General features: G+C 35.2%; 1 protein-coding gene across 3 annotated transcripts in view; it reads right to left on the minus strand.

Annotated features, from left to right (window-relative positions):
• The window catches only part of LOC119697115 (dynein heavy chain 5, axonemal-like), a 146,413-nt gene that overhangs the window by 106,323 nt on the left and 24,027 nt on the right, over window positions 1-16,063 (minus strand). For all 3 annotated transcript variants that reach the window (XM_038127309.1, XM_038127306.1, XM_038127308.1), the window contains 14 exons: window positions 13,962-14,169; window positions 13,181-13,268; window positions 12,948-13,071; window positions 12,671-12,834; window positions 11,466-11,558; window positions 10,118-10,321; window positions 8,197-8,277; window positions 7,709-8,113; window positions 7,445-7,563; window positions 5,859-5,995; window positions 4,645-4,807; window positions 2,102-2,213; window positions 1,626-1,754; window positions 84-283 (listed from right to left, as the gene is read on the minus strand). In XM_038127309.1, coding sequence (XP_037983237.1) covers window positions 84-283; window positions 1,626-1,754; window positions 2,102-2,213; window positions 4,645-4,807; window positions 5,859-5,995; window positions 7,445-7,563; window positions 7,709-8,113; window positions 8,197-8,277; window positions 10,118-10,321; window positions 11,466-11,558; window positions 12,671-12,834; window positions 12,948-13,071; window positions 13,181-13,268; window positions 13,962-14,169 — 2,227 coding nt within the window. The remainder of the gene's footprint in view (window positions 1-83; window positions 284-1,625; window positions 1,755-2,101; window positions 2,214-4,644; window positions 4,808-5,858; window positions 5,996-7,444; window positions 7,564-7,708; window positions 8,114-8,196; window positions 8,278-10,117; window positions 10,322-11,465; window positions 11,559-12,670; window positions 12,835-12,947; window positions 13,072-13,180; window positions 13,269-13,961; window positions 14,170-16,063) is intronic.

Consider the following 16,063-nt stretch of genomic DNA (forward strand, 5'->3'; position numbering starts at 1 on the left):
GGGAAGAAGAACCTAGGATGGTAACTGTTTATCCTGGGAGTTGATTAAATTTGTAAAATATGTACATTTATTAAGTTTTGTACCTGTTGCTCATCAGTGACCCCAGCATCATGAGGCTATCTTCCACCAAAGCTATTTTCTCTGATATATCTGATCCTTTGAGAAGAAGTTCTCCTCGAGCTTTGAATTGGCCAAAACTGAAAGCATGAGTACTCCATTCATTGATGATGTGCTTCAATTTTGCTTCAATATCCTTTTCTTTGACAGCACTGATGCAGATATCCTGTGTAAAATTAAAATAGTAAGTTACATTCATCTAAGGCTATTATAAAACACACTTATAAAGACTATTAAAATGTATTGGTTTGATCCAGATCTCAGTGAAAGTTCAGGCTAATGAAAATATACATTGAAACACCTCAAAGTTATTATATTTCATACAAGATTATATTCTAGTACTACCTGTAATGGGTACATTTAATGGGCTATACTCCATCTTCACCACTACTAGCATCTTACACACACAAAATTCACTGAGTCAGTGAGTCTGCAGGAAGAATTTGTCCTCCTGTTTGTATTAATAGTTGAAATCAAACTGTCAGAGGAGTTTAAGGAAAATAAGCACTGCCAATCAAAATCAATAAATATTCTGAGAACAGAGTGTAGACTGACAACGTGCCTGTCTGCTACTTCTTGAAGACAGTGAGGACAGGACTGTCATAAAGCTGGTTATTTCATCAGAGAGAAAAGGATAAAACACTCAGACTTGACCCCAAACTTCTATTGCAGGTTTAAAGTGTTTCCTGAAGTGTAAGGAGGAACTCTGAACCTTTCACAAGGCTTAAATTCTTGCCCAGGAACTGGGTACAGCAGAGGTTTGATTTCATCATTTTGCCTTAAAAATGCTCATTTGTGGAACAAGACTAAAGAGGTCACTACTCTGGGAATAATACAGATTTAGCTAAGTGACCATGGAACTGAAGTTAGAAACTGTTGGGGTTTTACTTCTTTAGTTTTAGCTATGCTTTCCTCTTGTAAAAGCTAACAAGCATGAAGCTAAGGCACTTGCTAGATAACTTCTGTCCCCAAAACAGAAGAGACAATGGTTTTATAGCTTGTGCACAGTTCATATGCCTTCCCATCTATCCATGCTCTTGTGAAGGGTCACTTTCGAAATACAAAACAACTTCATTCTTCTTTAATCCCATATCCTCCACTTCTACTGTGCTCCAAGGATTTTTAGCACTTAACAAGATCAGTCTTACATCAACTGTTTTTTCTCTCTGGTTTGACATTTAAAGGAAATATAACAATATATAAGTAGGAGACCCTAAATTAGAGGCATGACAGAATAACACTACTCTTAAAACAACAGAAGTTCTCCTATGGAAAGATTAGTGCAATAGCATCTACATATTTAAATCTTCACCAGAACGAAAGGGAAATAAACTAACCATCAGTGCTAACACCAGCTACCAAACTCCACTTTTTCAAAGGAATTCTTCAACTAAACCAATTTTTTTAATGTTACAAAGCTGACTAGAACCAGGATTTCAAAAGTACCAGATCACAAGTTAATAATTACCAAAAAAGCCCAAAAAAACAAAACAGAAAAGTACATATACCTCAATATCTTCTTTATGTTTTAATAAAGGGGCATCCATTACGTTTTTTAAAGTGAAATTTTCAGAGTCAACATCAAAGCGATGGCCAGTTACTTGTGCAATTTTTTCCCAGTGCCTTGACAACATTGCCTAGAAAAGTCCATAGGGATGGGATTTTTAAAAGTTGTATTAATTTTAGGTCTAGAAATGATCACGTATTTTGCACAGCATCTGTTAAACAAATGGAGTCTTGACTTCCATTCCACTGAAAGCATGAAAGCATTAGTAGTTATTCTAATCACATTACAAAGTCTTTTGGTTTATTTTTCTATAACTTGGTTTATCTTTCTATAAGCCTAACTAGATTTTTTTGCTATAAATACAGCTGCTTTTATCTATAAAAAAGAATTATGGAAAGCATCTTGTAGTCATATAACATGGCCTTCAGTAGAGTTTCTCAAGTGACTTTTATCTCCAAATTTTTCTGCTGAACATACTTCGTTTTTCATCATTTCAAGCAAAGGACAGCTCTCAGTGAAGTCATCAATTTTTTTTTTTAGGTCTTGAAAAGCTTGCCATTCCTTCAATGCTTTCGGTAACTTTCGGATCCTGTAAAAAGCACAAAAAGAAAGAAGAAATATTTTATTCTTAATAATCACCATTCACCACTAAATATTACAATATATTGCCATTTTTCAATGAGTTGACCAGTAGACTCCAAATAAAAATCCAGCTGCAAGTCGTAATATTATATATAGCTGGTCATTTGTGACTGCAGGCATGAAACACTGCTAAAGACAGCACAAATTACACTAGAATTGTTTGGTTTCTATTTTAGTTTGAATTAAAGAAAGTTAATTTCATGTGCAAACCCATATCTGAAATTAAGTTCCTGCAGTGTCATTGTTTTAGGAAAATTTGAAAACGCACCTCATCTTGTAAAGAGCTAAAATGATTAAACAACATATATTCTCCCAGCAAAATATAGTACATCCCAAACTAAAACTACTCTGCTTGCAAAGAGAAAAAAACTTCTGTTTCAATCAAACAGGTCTTATTCATACCTGGTTTGTATGAAAGATATTCAAAGCAAAAATTTCCTTTATGCAAATTTAAAATGAAGAACCTCTTGTACTGTGAATAGTCACAGCCTCTCTCACTTCTAAACCAGTCATGACAACTTTCATCTGCCAAAGCTATGGACCAAAGACTGACAGCAGTTCTCCTACAGCTCAATTCCAAAAACTAAAAGCTGCATAAAACCTCCCCATAATGACAAATTCCTTCAAAAAAGTTCTCCATTTTTCACAGTTCAAAATCAGACAGATCTGTCACACAATGCTGGAACATGTGCAAATTCTTCACTGCTTGCTCTAAGAGGCAGATGAACATATGCATACTGTCAGGGCACTACAATAACTGCTATAGTCTTTCATCTTGAATCTAACAGTAGATAGCATCAAATATGCTGGAGAAAAGCACTGCAGAATGGAAAATTTATACTCTGCCTTGCATCAAGAAGGCTTTAAGATGCAGTTCCTGGCTACTTCTATCCTGAGGCTTAGTGAATAACAACTAATAAACTTCTCTAGGGATGGCTATTGGAAATGGGATCCCTCAGCTTGGTAATGAAAATGGCAATCTTTTAAAAAAATTCAAATAACTTTTTCCTTTGTCTTAGTCTCACTAATATCTTCTAAAAGCAAGTTTCATGAGCTGTACATTATAGCTGTCCATTGGTCAGGTTTACATTTCTGTCCTAAATTTACTGGATATTCTCTACACACTGTATCACAGTAAAATATAAAGGGAAACTTCTCTCCAGCTGTTATTATAAACTTCTATAATTCTCTCTAAATATTTCTTCTCATTATTTCTTTCTAATTGGATTTATTTTTACCTACAGTTTTTTTGCTTTTTTTTTACATTTCTTTTCATGATTATAAGTTGTCTATTATATTATTATTTTTAAAAGGCAGCAAAACAAAATTACATTAAAGAAATATGTAAATATTTACAATTAGTCTAAAGTGTTAATTGCACTTCCAGCATTCCTGCTTCTTTCTTAACACAGCATACCACCTTAGCTATTTCTGTTATGCTCCTGCATGTTGTTTCAATTTCTCTGCCTTTAAAGAGAATAGCTTGATGCAATAATGCTAGCAAACTGCTAAAAGAAAGATAGTACTGGATTGGACTTTTATTACAAAAAAAGCATTTACTGCCTATTGGTAGTCACATTGCTCCAAATATAGCTCAACACTTCAGAGGAAAAACAAAAATGTCACACATGAAGTTCAAAGAGAAACACATAAGTGAAAACTTTTGCTGTGCAATGGCTTCCTTCAGGGTTCTGGAGAAGAAAGCATGAAAAGTCCTACAGACTGTAAAATATAATTAACTACAGAAAAAATTATGATGTAAATTCCAGAATTCTACTGAAATTAGATGAAGACTTACATTGTCCAAATGCACTTATGTTTCACACACATTCATTTTTAATATACTTATTTTTAAAAAGAGGGGGTTTTTTTTCAAATTAAGGACTAAAAGACAGCTGAGTCAGTTTTTTTGTGGAAAATATTATTGCTTCAAATTTCATAAATAAGCCCTCAAAATTTAATGTGGCTATTTACCCTTCTTGAAATAAAAATTACAATTTAGACAAATGTGCAGAAGGAAACAGTAGGTTCAAAATTCCATCTAATATCATGGACTAACAATTAATTAGCTGTAAACGAAATCACTGAGAAGGTACTGTATAAAATCAGCTTTGAAAGTTATTTATACTTACAATCACCTTGACACAGGTTTGGGGATCTTGTTTATTGAATAAGCTACAGCTACCACATCAATATACCCCAACAAGGCTCAAGTGACTCACAAACCAGCTGCATATTTCACCACAGTGCAGTTGTGCCCAACACTGAGCACGAGATGGACCAACATTCTTCAGCCCCTCAGAGAAATTTTCACAAGCTAATTAAAAAACAGAGCTAGAAATACAAATTGCACGTACTTCAACCAAAAAACAACTTACTTGCTTTGAAAATCCAGGAGCTCACTGTTCAGTTTTTCAATATTTAAATCATTCCAAAGCATTTCATTGTATCTGTCAATACTGGAAGTAACTGTATCATAAAGACTGTAAAGTTTCTGAAGCAAGGTAAGTTCCCGTTTAATTCTGTGAAGCTCAGGATACTCTGTTTCAAATTTCAAAATTGGAAATTTGTGCATGTTAATTAGGTGTTCATGTCAAATGTATTCATGATCATAAGAATCAATGCATTCCTAATAATGTAATTTAATAAATAAATAAATTAGACTCGCAGTTTTCTAGGTTGTGTCTAGGAAGACAAAATTTTCCACTTACATTATGTATGAACTACAGATTTTGATGCACAGTAATTGTTTTGATCACTGATTTTTTAAAATCAATATTATTCTGTAGTAGTAGATGTAATCTCATAATTGAGGGAGACAATGTTGAAAAGTAGATGAAATGGAAATGAAATACAATATAATTTTAGACAAGAACTAAAATATCCCCTATGTCAATTTACACTATTTATTTAAGAGGCAGAGTTTGGGGATGAGGGGTGGGCTTTCAAATGAAATATACAGAATATATTAGACAATAAAAGTGTTTTAAATGGACATCCTCAACATAAATGTTTTAGTTACTTTCTCTCATATCTTCTGGAATTCCTAGCAAAATATATTTGAATTATTGCATACGTCCTCAGACAGCAAAATATACTCAATTTAGTATGCACAAATTAAAGTGCTTATCATACATTCTGCTGTAGTTCACACCATAGTCTTCCAAAGGAACTGTGTCTGACTAGGAGGCATAAGGACATTACAGATCAGTTGCATAGCCCAAGGGAATTTATTATGCAACTGGAGCAGGGACAATTTGAGTACTTTGGCAACATGTTACACAAATTTGTACAGGGCAGAATACAGGCAGAAGATGTGCTTAGCTCTGAACAGAAAAAGCAAGACAGCTAAGCATCTGGACCCTGAGACACACAGAGCAGGGCAGTATTTTTCCACCTGATATTTATGTATGTGCACACTGAGAGCCAGTTCCACCCAGCTGCTTTTCATGGGAAAGACTATAATAAATTACTACAAGGAGATTTGTCTGCAGGGAATTTTTCTGCAATTTTTCTAAATTTCCATGCATTTAGTAGGATGAGAAAAATTTAATAGCCTAGAAACAGGTACCCTTATACCCTGAGAAACTACCTGTGATGGGAAGACCAAACAATTCTTCCCCACCAGAAAGAGAGAGATACTTCCTCCACAGTTCATCAAATTTAGCTTGAAAGATTTGTAATCTGTCACTTGCTTCATGGGGAGGAATGTTGTCCTCACTGGGGCCCCTGTAAAAACAAAAAAAAAAAATCAGTGAAATTATCAACCATACTGGTTTTACAAAGAAGCACAATAGACCTCAAACCATACTTACTGAACGTAATGCAATATTTTTTAGCATTTTTTCTGTAAATTTTCACAAGACACTAAAAGAAAAAATGCAGCACTTATTTAGTGTACCAAGATTACATATTCAGTAGTCCCTGAAAGAAAGCCCAATTTCTTTTCTAATAAAAGAAATCTGTGTTACCATACATCTTACAAACACCTAAAGATCTGCAAATGTTTTATTTTTGTTATTTCCTGTTTCTTCTGTAAAACAAATTTTAATAATTATTTTCATTTGTATTTTAAAAGGGGAAAGATAGCATGTATATAAATCAGGAGTGAAAACTGTGTATTTGGCACAAGAACCATAATTAAGTAGTCATAAAAATATCAGAAAAAAATACCATTTTGCCTAATGAGCACATCTCAGCCCTATGACTCTGCAATTCCCAGTTCTCACACCTGGGACCACTTCTTGGCCATATCAAAATATTTTGGGATGAGAATTCTGTCATCCTCTGTTGTGCCATGGTTATTTCTAGAAAGAAATTCAGGCAGATGGGCAGAAAGCAGAGCAGACTGGCTGCTTGGCAAGGGAAACGGGACCAGGAGATGAAAGCAGAAACACAGTCAGCACAGGCAGCCAAGGCATGATACCACAGAACCTGAGCAGGAAGAGTAGGGCCCTCGGGGTGGTAATCAGGTTCCAGTGATAGTCCAGGTCTCTAGACAAGTCCATAATAATTACACAGAACCAAGGTCAAGCAGGGGAGGTGAGTCAGTGAAGCAGGGTCTGGGGCAGGTCTAGTGAAGGTAACCAGGATGAGACACAGTCCAGTGGAAACCAGGCTGCTCTGAGGTCACCAAAGGAGGAGGGAAGCCCTCAAAGGTCAGGTATTGTCCTAGAGCCATAATGGGTCAAGCCAAATCCTGTCTTTCTGTCTTTCCTTGTTGCTACTGTAGGAGCATTCAATGAACCACAATTTACATCTTCAAAAGTGATAAGGTAAGGCTGAGTAAGACAGTGAATTTAGAAATATCTAGATCTGGTATCTCCAGTCATATCCAAGACACTGTTTCAATACTTACTGTTAAATAACCCCCAAAGAGCTCTTTTGAGTGAAGACCCCCAAAAAACTGTTACATTTTAATCTGAAGAATTTGATTTTTTTCCCCCACAATCTATTAACCCTTATGGAATATCACTGACTCCAGCACTGAAATTATAGGAACGAATCTTTGACATTCAGACTGTATGCCCACCTTATGTAAACCTGAAATTAGGCCTTTTGTCAGGTGTAATATATAGAGTGGTGTTGCGCTGTGTTTATTTTCTGAAGCCCTATAGATACACTATTTTCAAACAATCACTAATGAAGCATAATTGTATCGCAACACAGGTCACCTACTTTTCATCATATTCTTTACAGAATCCTGCAGTGCCAATTTGGAATTTTTGAACATCTCTCAGTAAATCTGTTTTCATGACTGGCTGTACCTTCAGCAGCAACTCCTCAACCTGTCGTGCCTATTTGCAGACAAAGAGAAAAAAACAGGCACAAAAGAATGAATGTGGGAAGCAAAAAAATTAATTAGGTAAATAGGTTTATTCTATCATTTCAATATTAAGAGAGCTGATAATAATAATTTGAGAAATATCATTACTACAATACCTGTGTGTTTAGATTCTTCCAGGCATAGGCCAATCCATCACCTCTTTCTGTATTTTCATCTTGAAAGAGCAGATTGTATTTATGAAGCACAGAATAAGATTCTTCAATATGTCCAACTGTCATGTCAATTTTAATCTCATTCTCTCGGATCTCCCTCAGCACTTCCATTGTTTCCCGTACATCACCGAGGTCCTGGATAGGTCTGCTTAACTTCTTGCTAGCATTTTCAATGAATGAATAAATTTCACCCACGTCTGTGGCAGACTTTTTATTTAAAGCTAATCCAAATGTTCTTTGTCCGGAGCGGCATTCCTGAATTAAAGCTATTTTCAATGACTCTGTTGCAATGTCCACTGATTGCAGAGCACAATGGTTGGGGAGTTCTCTGATTTGCATCTCTAATTGCTAAGAAAAATACAAGTGTTCAGCATTTAATTTCACTGAAATTTACCTGAACAGTTCATTTTTATTAAAGATAAAATACTTACAGAAAAGTATCTGATTTGAGATTGGAATTCAGCCATCGTTGGTTTAGTATCTATAAATTCCTTCACTTTTTCTTCTGGATCCTACTTAAAAGAAGTTCATTTTAATGAATATTTAGCATTGGTATTATAATAACCTACAGGGCACCCAGCTGCCTGAGGTATTGTACAAACACAAAATGTTCCCTTTCTAAAACGACTTGAGATATAAGCATTAATTAGTATAAGCACAAATTATTTTACTTCAACTGCTTTTCCTGACTCTTATTTTTTTGTGTAATACTCTTTAAAGAACTTGAAATCTATAACTCAAAAACTGACACAGGTCAGGATATCCCTTATCCATCCAAATGTTACTACAGAATTTACAATGTAGCAGCTAAAACTTTGTGGGAAATATTTCCTTCCTAGTCTTCCTTCTGTCTGCAACCCCACAAAAGCAGTTCATATCCTCTAACAAGTATTTAAATGGGAGGAATTGCACTTAATTATCTTCACTCTTCCTGTAACAGCATCTTTAAACTGCAGTTTCTAGTTGCAGATGGCCTCCTGGCCATTTGAAGAAAACAGCTTGGCAGGGAAGGATGGATCTAAGGGGGGAGAGGACATTTAGCTTGTTGAAGATTTTTTTATAGGCAATAGAGCATGGAGCATCCTTCCTTTTCCTAAGGTAGGCCAGTCTCTGCAGAGGTGAGAAATCAGTGTCACCAGCTCAACAAATGTGCAAGATTCTCAGCTCAATTACACAGATGATCTTCACCCCTCACAGTGATGTTCCCCTGCAGTCTGCACTGTGAGATCCCTGAGAATCTGTTTGCACCTCTCTGGCCAACAGAGATTGTAAAGGTGGGGGGAACACTGACAACTCCTGAGGAATTTTAAGTTAAGGCAGTTAGGTTAATTGACTATTTTAGAAGACTTTAGTTAAAAAAAAAAAATCATTCTACTGTATCACCCAATCTGATTGTGTCTGTCTGGGTGAAATGATACGCTGCCAACATGCAGTTAGCTCAAACCAAACTGAGCTTTAAGCTTTGGAACTTCAGAAGCCACAAAAAGGTGAAAATGCCCTCTCTCAGCCCAGACAGAAGAGTCAGCTGTGAGAATGGGGTCACTTAAGGGTTGATTTAGGAAGGGGAAGTTAAAAATAGTGAGCAGTTACAAAGATAAGATTACTCCTGTTTTGATTGTTTATCAAATTGATTGCCTTCCTAAAGCACCTTTGATAGGTAAGACCAGTAGCTGTCCATTCACAGTGCTGAATTTCACTAGTCAGAATGGACTGAATGAAATAAAACCACAAGGTTTTATTTCATGATGAATCTCCTGACAAAACACTCCTCAGAGCTTTACCATTTATGTGACTGGACCCACTTCCTAATGAAGATAACTCCATCAGCCTAGATTCACTTCAGCTTTCAAACCTTCATTATTGAAAGATTCCCTAAATAGAGGTTATCTTTTTATTTTGGTGTGTGTGTGGGTGTGTGTGCGTGTGTGTGGGTGAAGAAATAGAAAAATATCTTTCAGCAGTGGTTGCTTGAGAAGAACTGGTGACTTTAATATTCAGGAATAGCTTTTGTAGTCTCCAATTTCTAAGAGATTCTGCTCAACTATTCTTTTTCATAACACCTGCAGACAAGATGCTGTGAGAAAGATGGATAAACATATGAAAGCATAAACTTGTTTATGCTCCAAAATTCTTTTGTGTCCTTCTGCTTTCTTTCTTAGATGACTTTATTGGTAAATATTTGCAAGTTCTGGTCAACACAAAAGCAGACAGGAATTATAGATGTACGGATTCTACTATGAAACCAATGCTTCTTACTGAGCACAGACTCCTTAGGCAACCAACAACCTTGTTTTTTTAAATATATTTAGATTTTACAACACAGCAACATATTATATTAAACTTGTAGTTAACCTTGTTCCAGATGTCCGAAAATTCAGAAAAGGTCTTCAGAAGAACCAGTGCTTCAGTTTTAAGAGACAAAATAATTGCATTTAGTTGGATCACCACTTTGTTTACATCCTTATGTTCGATGATCTGCTTGTCTAAAGGTTTCAGTGCCACCACCCTGGTCAATTTGCTCTCATCACCTAACTCTAAAGCCACAGCTTGTTCAACCTGTATAAAATAAACAAGAAAAAAAATGTCCACTAGTTTGTTTGGGATTTTATTTTTATTTTTCAATTATAGAATATGCAATGAGGCTCAGATAATAAGTACTTCTAAGAACAGACAGAAAGTGCAGAGAAATGTCCACAGGGAGACTCCCTGTTCTCAGCTTGGATTTTTACAGAGCTATAGTTCTAGTGTTAAAGCTGGTTTTATAAAAAATTGTCATGCAGAGCTCTGTATTAATCATCTCTGAATTACATCAGTCAAATATGCATCATATACAAGTACAATTGTGCTGTTTTCTCCTTGTACACATTTGCTAAAGTCTTTCAACCTTCTTTAGTGTAGAATTACAATTTATACCCATTCTTGGCCATAGAAAGTCCTGGAGGTAGTGGAGGGTTGGATGCTTGGAAATAAGCTAACATTCTGCTTACCAGAACACAGTTCAGTCAACCCTCTCCTAGTTTTTGGGGGTTTTTTTAATCTTAATTATTAATCATTTGCAGGACTTGAATGTGGGTTTTTTCACTGACATAAGCTGATCTGTTTTTCATGTCATATCAACAAAAGAAAATATTTTTACAAAGACACTTTTCAGCACAGATCTATATACATCTATATTTTGTTCCCAGTTGAGACAATTAAGGCCACATGATTAGCAGTACTGTGCATTTTTGTCCTTCAACAAATTTCAGTTACTATCTAAACCTCAGACCTTCCCAAAGTTTTAGTGCTAATTTTGATGCCAGTTAAAATATTTGTACTGTGTTAACTGTAGTATTATAGGTGCCATATGAAAGCTTGCAGTTTAACTTTAGAGTTTTCCCCTGGGAAGTGATGATAATTTATATTCAGCATGTAGATCTTACACATAATGTTTGTTCTACACTATCATCATTATATTTGGACAGTATATTTAAAAGGTTTTTTTAAGCAACTTTTGATTTCAATATTAGAAACTGCCAAACATAAGATTTATGAACTATTACTCTTATGTTTTATTAATTGGCATAGAGATTAAAAACTAGGCTTTCACTTAACAGGAAAATCCACCAGGTAACAAGTCAAAGTATTGGCACAGAATATAATCTTAAGAAATGTTAAGCAAAATACCGAATTTTTAAAATAATCAAAGTAAAATACTCACCTGCTGCTGTTTATGATGTAAGTAAGCAAATTTCCACAGGGGAATATCTTTGGCTACTGATAGAATGATATTTACTGCTTTGTTTACAGCACTCTGAAAAATTGAAACATTCACCTTGAGCTCACAGAGATATTATGTGGGTGGGGGATCATCATCCAAACAATACCAAGGATGAAAAATTGTGCCTCTGTCTTTAAAGGAAATACTCTAAGGAGCATGACATGGGATCACCCAAAACCACATTTTGTAAGGGAAAAGAGTACTCCATAAAGTTTAATTATAGTCCTTCTAAGTTTATGTGGTTTTCAAGCAAGAGCATAAGACACCTTTATGAACAATAATCATGAATCACTGGGGATCATAATTTAGTTAAAGTACTATTTTCCTTTAAACTGGTTATAAACATGGCTATGTGTTATTAATAATGGTTTTCATGTTACACCAGAATGCTTGAATACATTTTTCTGAATTTGTGGTGGTATAGTCTGTAATCTATACAGGCAGCTACAGAAATTATCAGATCACTTCCTCTATGTATGATATTTTAAAATCACACTTTGTGGCCTGATTTCTTACTGACAACAACATGAAGGCTGCATATGAAACTTGTGAAATACCTCAGCTACTGATTTTGACAGTCTCCATGTTAAATGAAAAGTCCAGAAATCAACAGCATTAAACACTAATACTCTGAAGAATTTCAGACATCATAGGATATTGCAAATATGTGTGTAAGAATTTTGCTTAACTAGTGTAACTTTAAAGAGTATTTTAATTTTTTCAGTTTAGGGATTTAGGCTGGTAATACTTTTCTTTACATTTCACTACTGCTGAATTGATGAATGATACTTTAAACTGATTTCAAATTCTGAAAGAGTTTAAAGAGACTAGGAAGTCAGTCGGGCTGTATCAACGGCATTCATTTTTAGCTTTTCACTCATTTTGAAATGTTTGCCTCTAAGTAGAGGTTTGTGAATTACTGAGTTACTGAGCTTTGAGAAAAATGGTTCCTTCTAATAGCCTGTATAACAAACCTGATCCATGCCCTTAGTACCCACTGTCATCATGAACACAAGTGACTTTTTACCTTTTCTTCCCCTTCCTTTTAGTTCTTACACCAGACTAAACTTGCACATATTGCTTCAAAACAATGCATTTACAAATGTTTTATCATAAATGACTGAGATGTGCAATTATTTTGTTACCTGAATATCTTCAAGACTTGGTCTCAAGACAATATTTGGAATAGCCAGTTGAATTTCAGCTCTGAACAAAGGAACCCTGTGTGCTTCTACAAACTTAGTTGTCTGATACCTGGAGTCAATAACATGCAGTCTATGTCTTAAGGACTCTAAAGAAATCTTCGTGCCTAAATAAATGTAATATTTAAGTGAGAATTTTTTTACCTTAATAAGCTTGGGGGAAAAAAAATCTAAGCATTTTATTTAAAAAATTAAACATATCTGAAAAAAACAGACTTACATCTGATCAAAGAGTCAGTATTTTTCTGACAAAGCTGTCCCATCAGGTTATAGTAGCTACAGGACAGGCATTCTTGGCAGCGTGTCTGCTGTTTCATGTCAAGATGTGTACAGGCAAAGGAATCCTGAACAGTGAAAGGGAAATTCTTGGGTAAATAATCAGATTATCCAGCATATAAATGAAACATCAAGTATCTGACTAGGCTACTTTTTTTTACATTGTAGAGGTCTTACCTCCAGAGTCCTTCCAGCATCTGCTTTCAGACTGTGCTTAAGAATATCTATAAGTTCATACACAGAGCATTCCACTTGTTGGCTCTGCCTACAAAAACAACCTTACAGTCACACATGGGGAATCAAATATAAGGAATACCCTTTGTTATTTCCCAGGCACACACCCCTTGTCCCACTGCACCTGTGTGCAGGGAAATGCCCTTTCAAAATTTTTCTGTTTGTTCCTATTTGTTGGGCATGCAGAGATTTTAAAACATGCTGACTAACAACAAACATATTTGTCAGATTCTATCATATCTGATTCAACTTCATAATAATTTTGCCAAAAAAAGGTTTTTTCTAGCCATAGCTAATAAAACAGGTTTATCATGATGAGGCAGTAAGATAATCTGTGAAACCAGAACGATTAAAATAAAAACAAAAGAAGTATTAAGAAACAAGCAATTAACATGTGGATGAGATTTCAAGTCCTATCCATCTTCATTTTTCTTGCTACTTATTAGAATGATATAAGAAAAAATGTAAGAAATGCAAAATAAATTCTAAATGCCAAATACTACACTATTTCACAACTGCTGTGCATACTTTGATACTTTGATACTTTGTGCGTGCAAAGATACTTTAAGGTTTCTCCCCGGCATCCTAAGACTATCACTTTGCTCTAGACTAGGACTCTGTTACAATAATATTTTAAAAATAAAACCTCTATGCATACAAAAGTCGTTAAGTAAATAAACCCTCCCAAAAATGGCCTTCGAGTCTGTGCAATTAAGAAACCTACTGAGACAGTCTGGAAGCAGTAGAGATAGCAAGCTTTTCTATCTGTTCCAAGAAAGAAGTCACATCTATAGGTTCATCTTCGGGCAAAACTATCAGAGCAGTGTTTGACATGTCCTTCAGAATTCTTTCAATTCTGCATTCCAGGGTATCAGATGCAGCTTTGACTACATAGTCCAACTCCCTCAGGGTACTGTAAACATTCTGAATAACTAAACAAGGATAACAAAATGAAAACAAATCAATGTAAAACATAGACCTCTTAAGTCTCATCTCCCCTTCCTCCCATCCAGTCCTGCCTCCCCCAGGTTTTACAATAAAATGAGGATTTAATGGAAATGAAATATAAAATGAAGGCCTGAAACATGATGGACTTGCTGTATTTTTTAATCTTTACAGTAAACCATCTCATAATAAACAGAACAAAAGTCTTCAAAATATCCCTTCTTTTTGGTAATAACATTGTAATGAAAAGGATCAACAAAACAGAACAGAAAACATAAAGGATGCCAGTGCCCAAAAACTATTTTGGTCCTCCTATATACATGCACAGCAAAGTACAGCACTTCACCATTGTAATTAACTTATAAAATAAATTACAAAAATTTCCCCAGCCAAGACTTATTAAACTATTGTATTTCTTCTTTTGTATGCATGACCCAATTTACTTTCCAAACAGATAAACTTATTACTTTAACAAATGTGTTTATTAAACTAAAGGTAAAATCGACTGCTTCTGCTGTTTCTGAATAGACTGGAAAAATTCTTCCCCTTTCATACTTCCATTGCAAAATAAAAAGAAATACAGCACCTGATGTCCTCTGTCACTATTATTACCATAAAGTTTTATACATATTAATATATATATATAAATTTCTACTGTATGTAGAAAGAAATCACTACAAAACTTAAGGCATAGCAGTGTGACAGGGCTGTCCAAGTGCTGATGTTTTAAGTGGGAAATGTCATTTCTTGCTACTAGGAAGCTAATGGTGGAACTTGACTCTCTTATTGTCTAAAACAGAAAAGCAGTCCAGCAAATTACTTAGATTTTTTTTTAATATATAAATTTGGTAGTCTTAAATCTATTTTTTTGCTGTGTCTCCTGAGTTTTAGTCTAGAAGGCAACTATGGACTCCCATATTTCTAGATGGAGTTCTCATAGATGGAAAAAAGACACATAAGACACTAGGCTTGAGTTCAGCACATTGCTGGCAGGTAAGAGCTATTTTGTGTACACCAAACCAGGGGCTAATTTCTAGGTGTTCAACAAACATTCTGGGCATGTCAGACATTGTCCATCTTCACAAAGACACAGGGCATACATGCTAGAAAAGAATTCCCTTCTAGGTGTAACTGCATTTCAGCTGCAGCAGCAGGAAATAGCCCAGATACCTGTATTACATCTAAATTGTTCAAAAGGGACAGTTTCCACCAGAACCAATGGTGATACAAAGAACCATTACAACCTGAATTATACCTATTCAGATACTTAATGCAGTGCAGATTGTACCTACATAAATAAATTCTATTGTAAAGACCTTCCTTATCATGTGTTACTAAAAAATGCAAAACATTAAACACAAAAATTCATTTTAGAGCTATAAAACAAATATGAAAAAACCCTTGCCATTTGGTTCTTGTGCTCTGGTCAGGAAAAGGCCAAGTAAAGCTGAAAGGTCACCAGCCCTGCCTTAAGCACTGGTCAGAGCCCTGTGCACCAGTGCCACATGGCAGAGTCATAAATAAACAGCTGCATGAACCTGTACCACATTTCACTTTCAGATTTAGACCGTACCTGTTCCTGTTTATATAGCTGCTTTTCCTTTTGAAGAAGGGAAAGCCTAACATCAATCAACCTCAGCTGAAAAGCTAATTTACAAGCATGAGTTATTGTTTGCTCATGAAACTGCAACATGAAAGTCTTGGTGATGGTTTTATATATGCCCATTTCAATGATATTTTACAACAGTTAATCAATTTTATGCTGTATTTGATAGGGTTAAGGCTGTGTCTTACTGCTTGTGTGGGAAATCTCAATGCCTAATAAATGTTTTCTTGGAAAAAAATTAGTATTTGGGCAGAAATCTCCAACCTTGACTTCAG

Source organism: Motacilla alba, chromosome 2 (assembly GCF_015832195.1).
Source record: "Motacilla alba alba isolate MOTALB_02 chromosome 2, Motacilla_alba_V1.0_pri, whole genome shotgun sequence".
Classification (NCBI taxonomy): domain Eukaryota; kingdom Metazoa; phylum Chordata; class Aves; order Passeriformes; family Motacillidae; genus Motacilla; species Motacilla alba.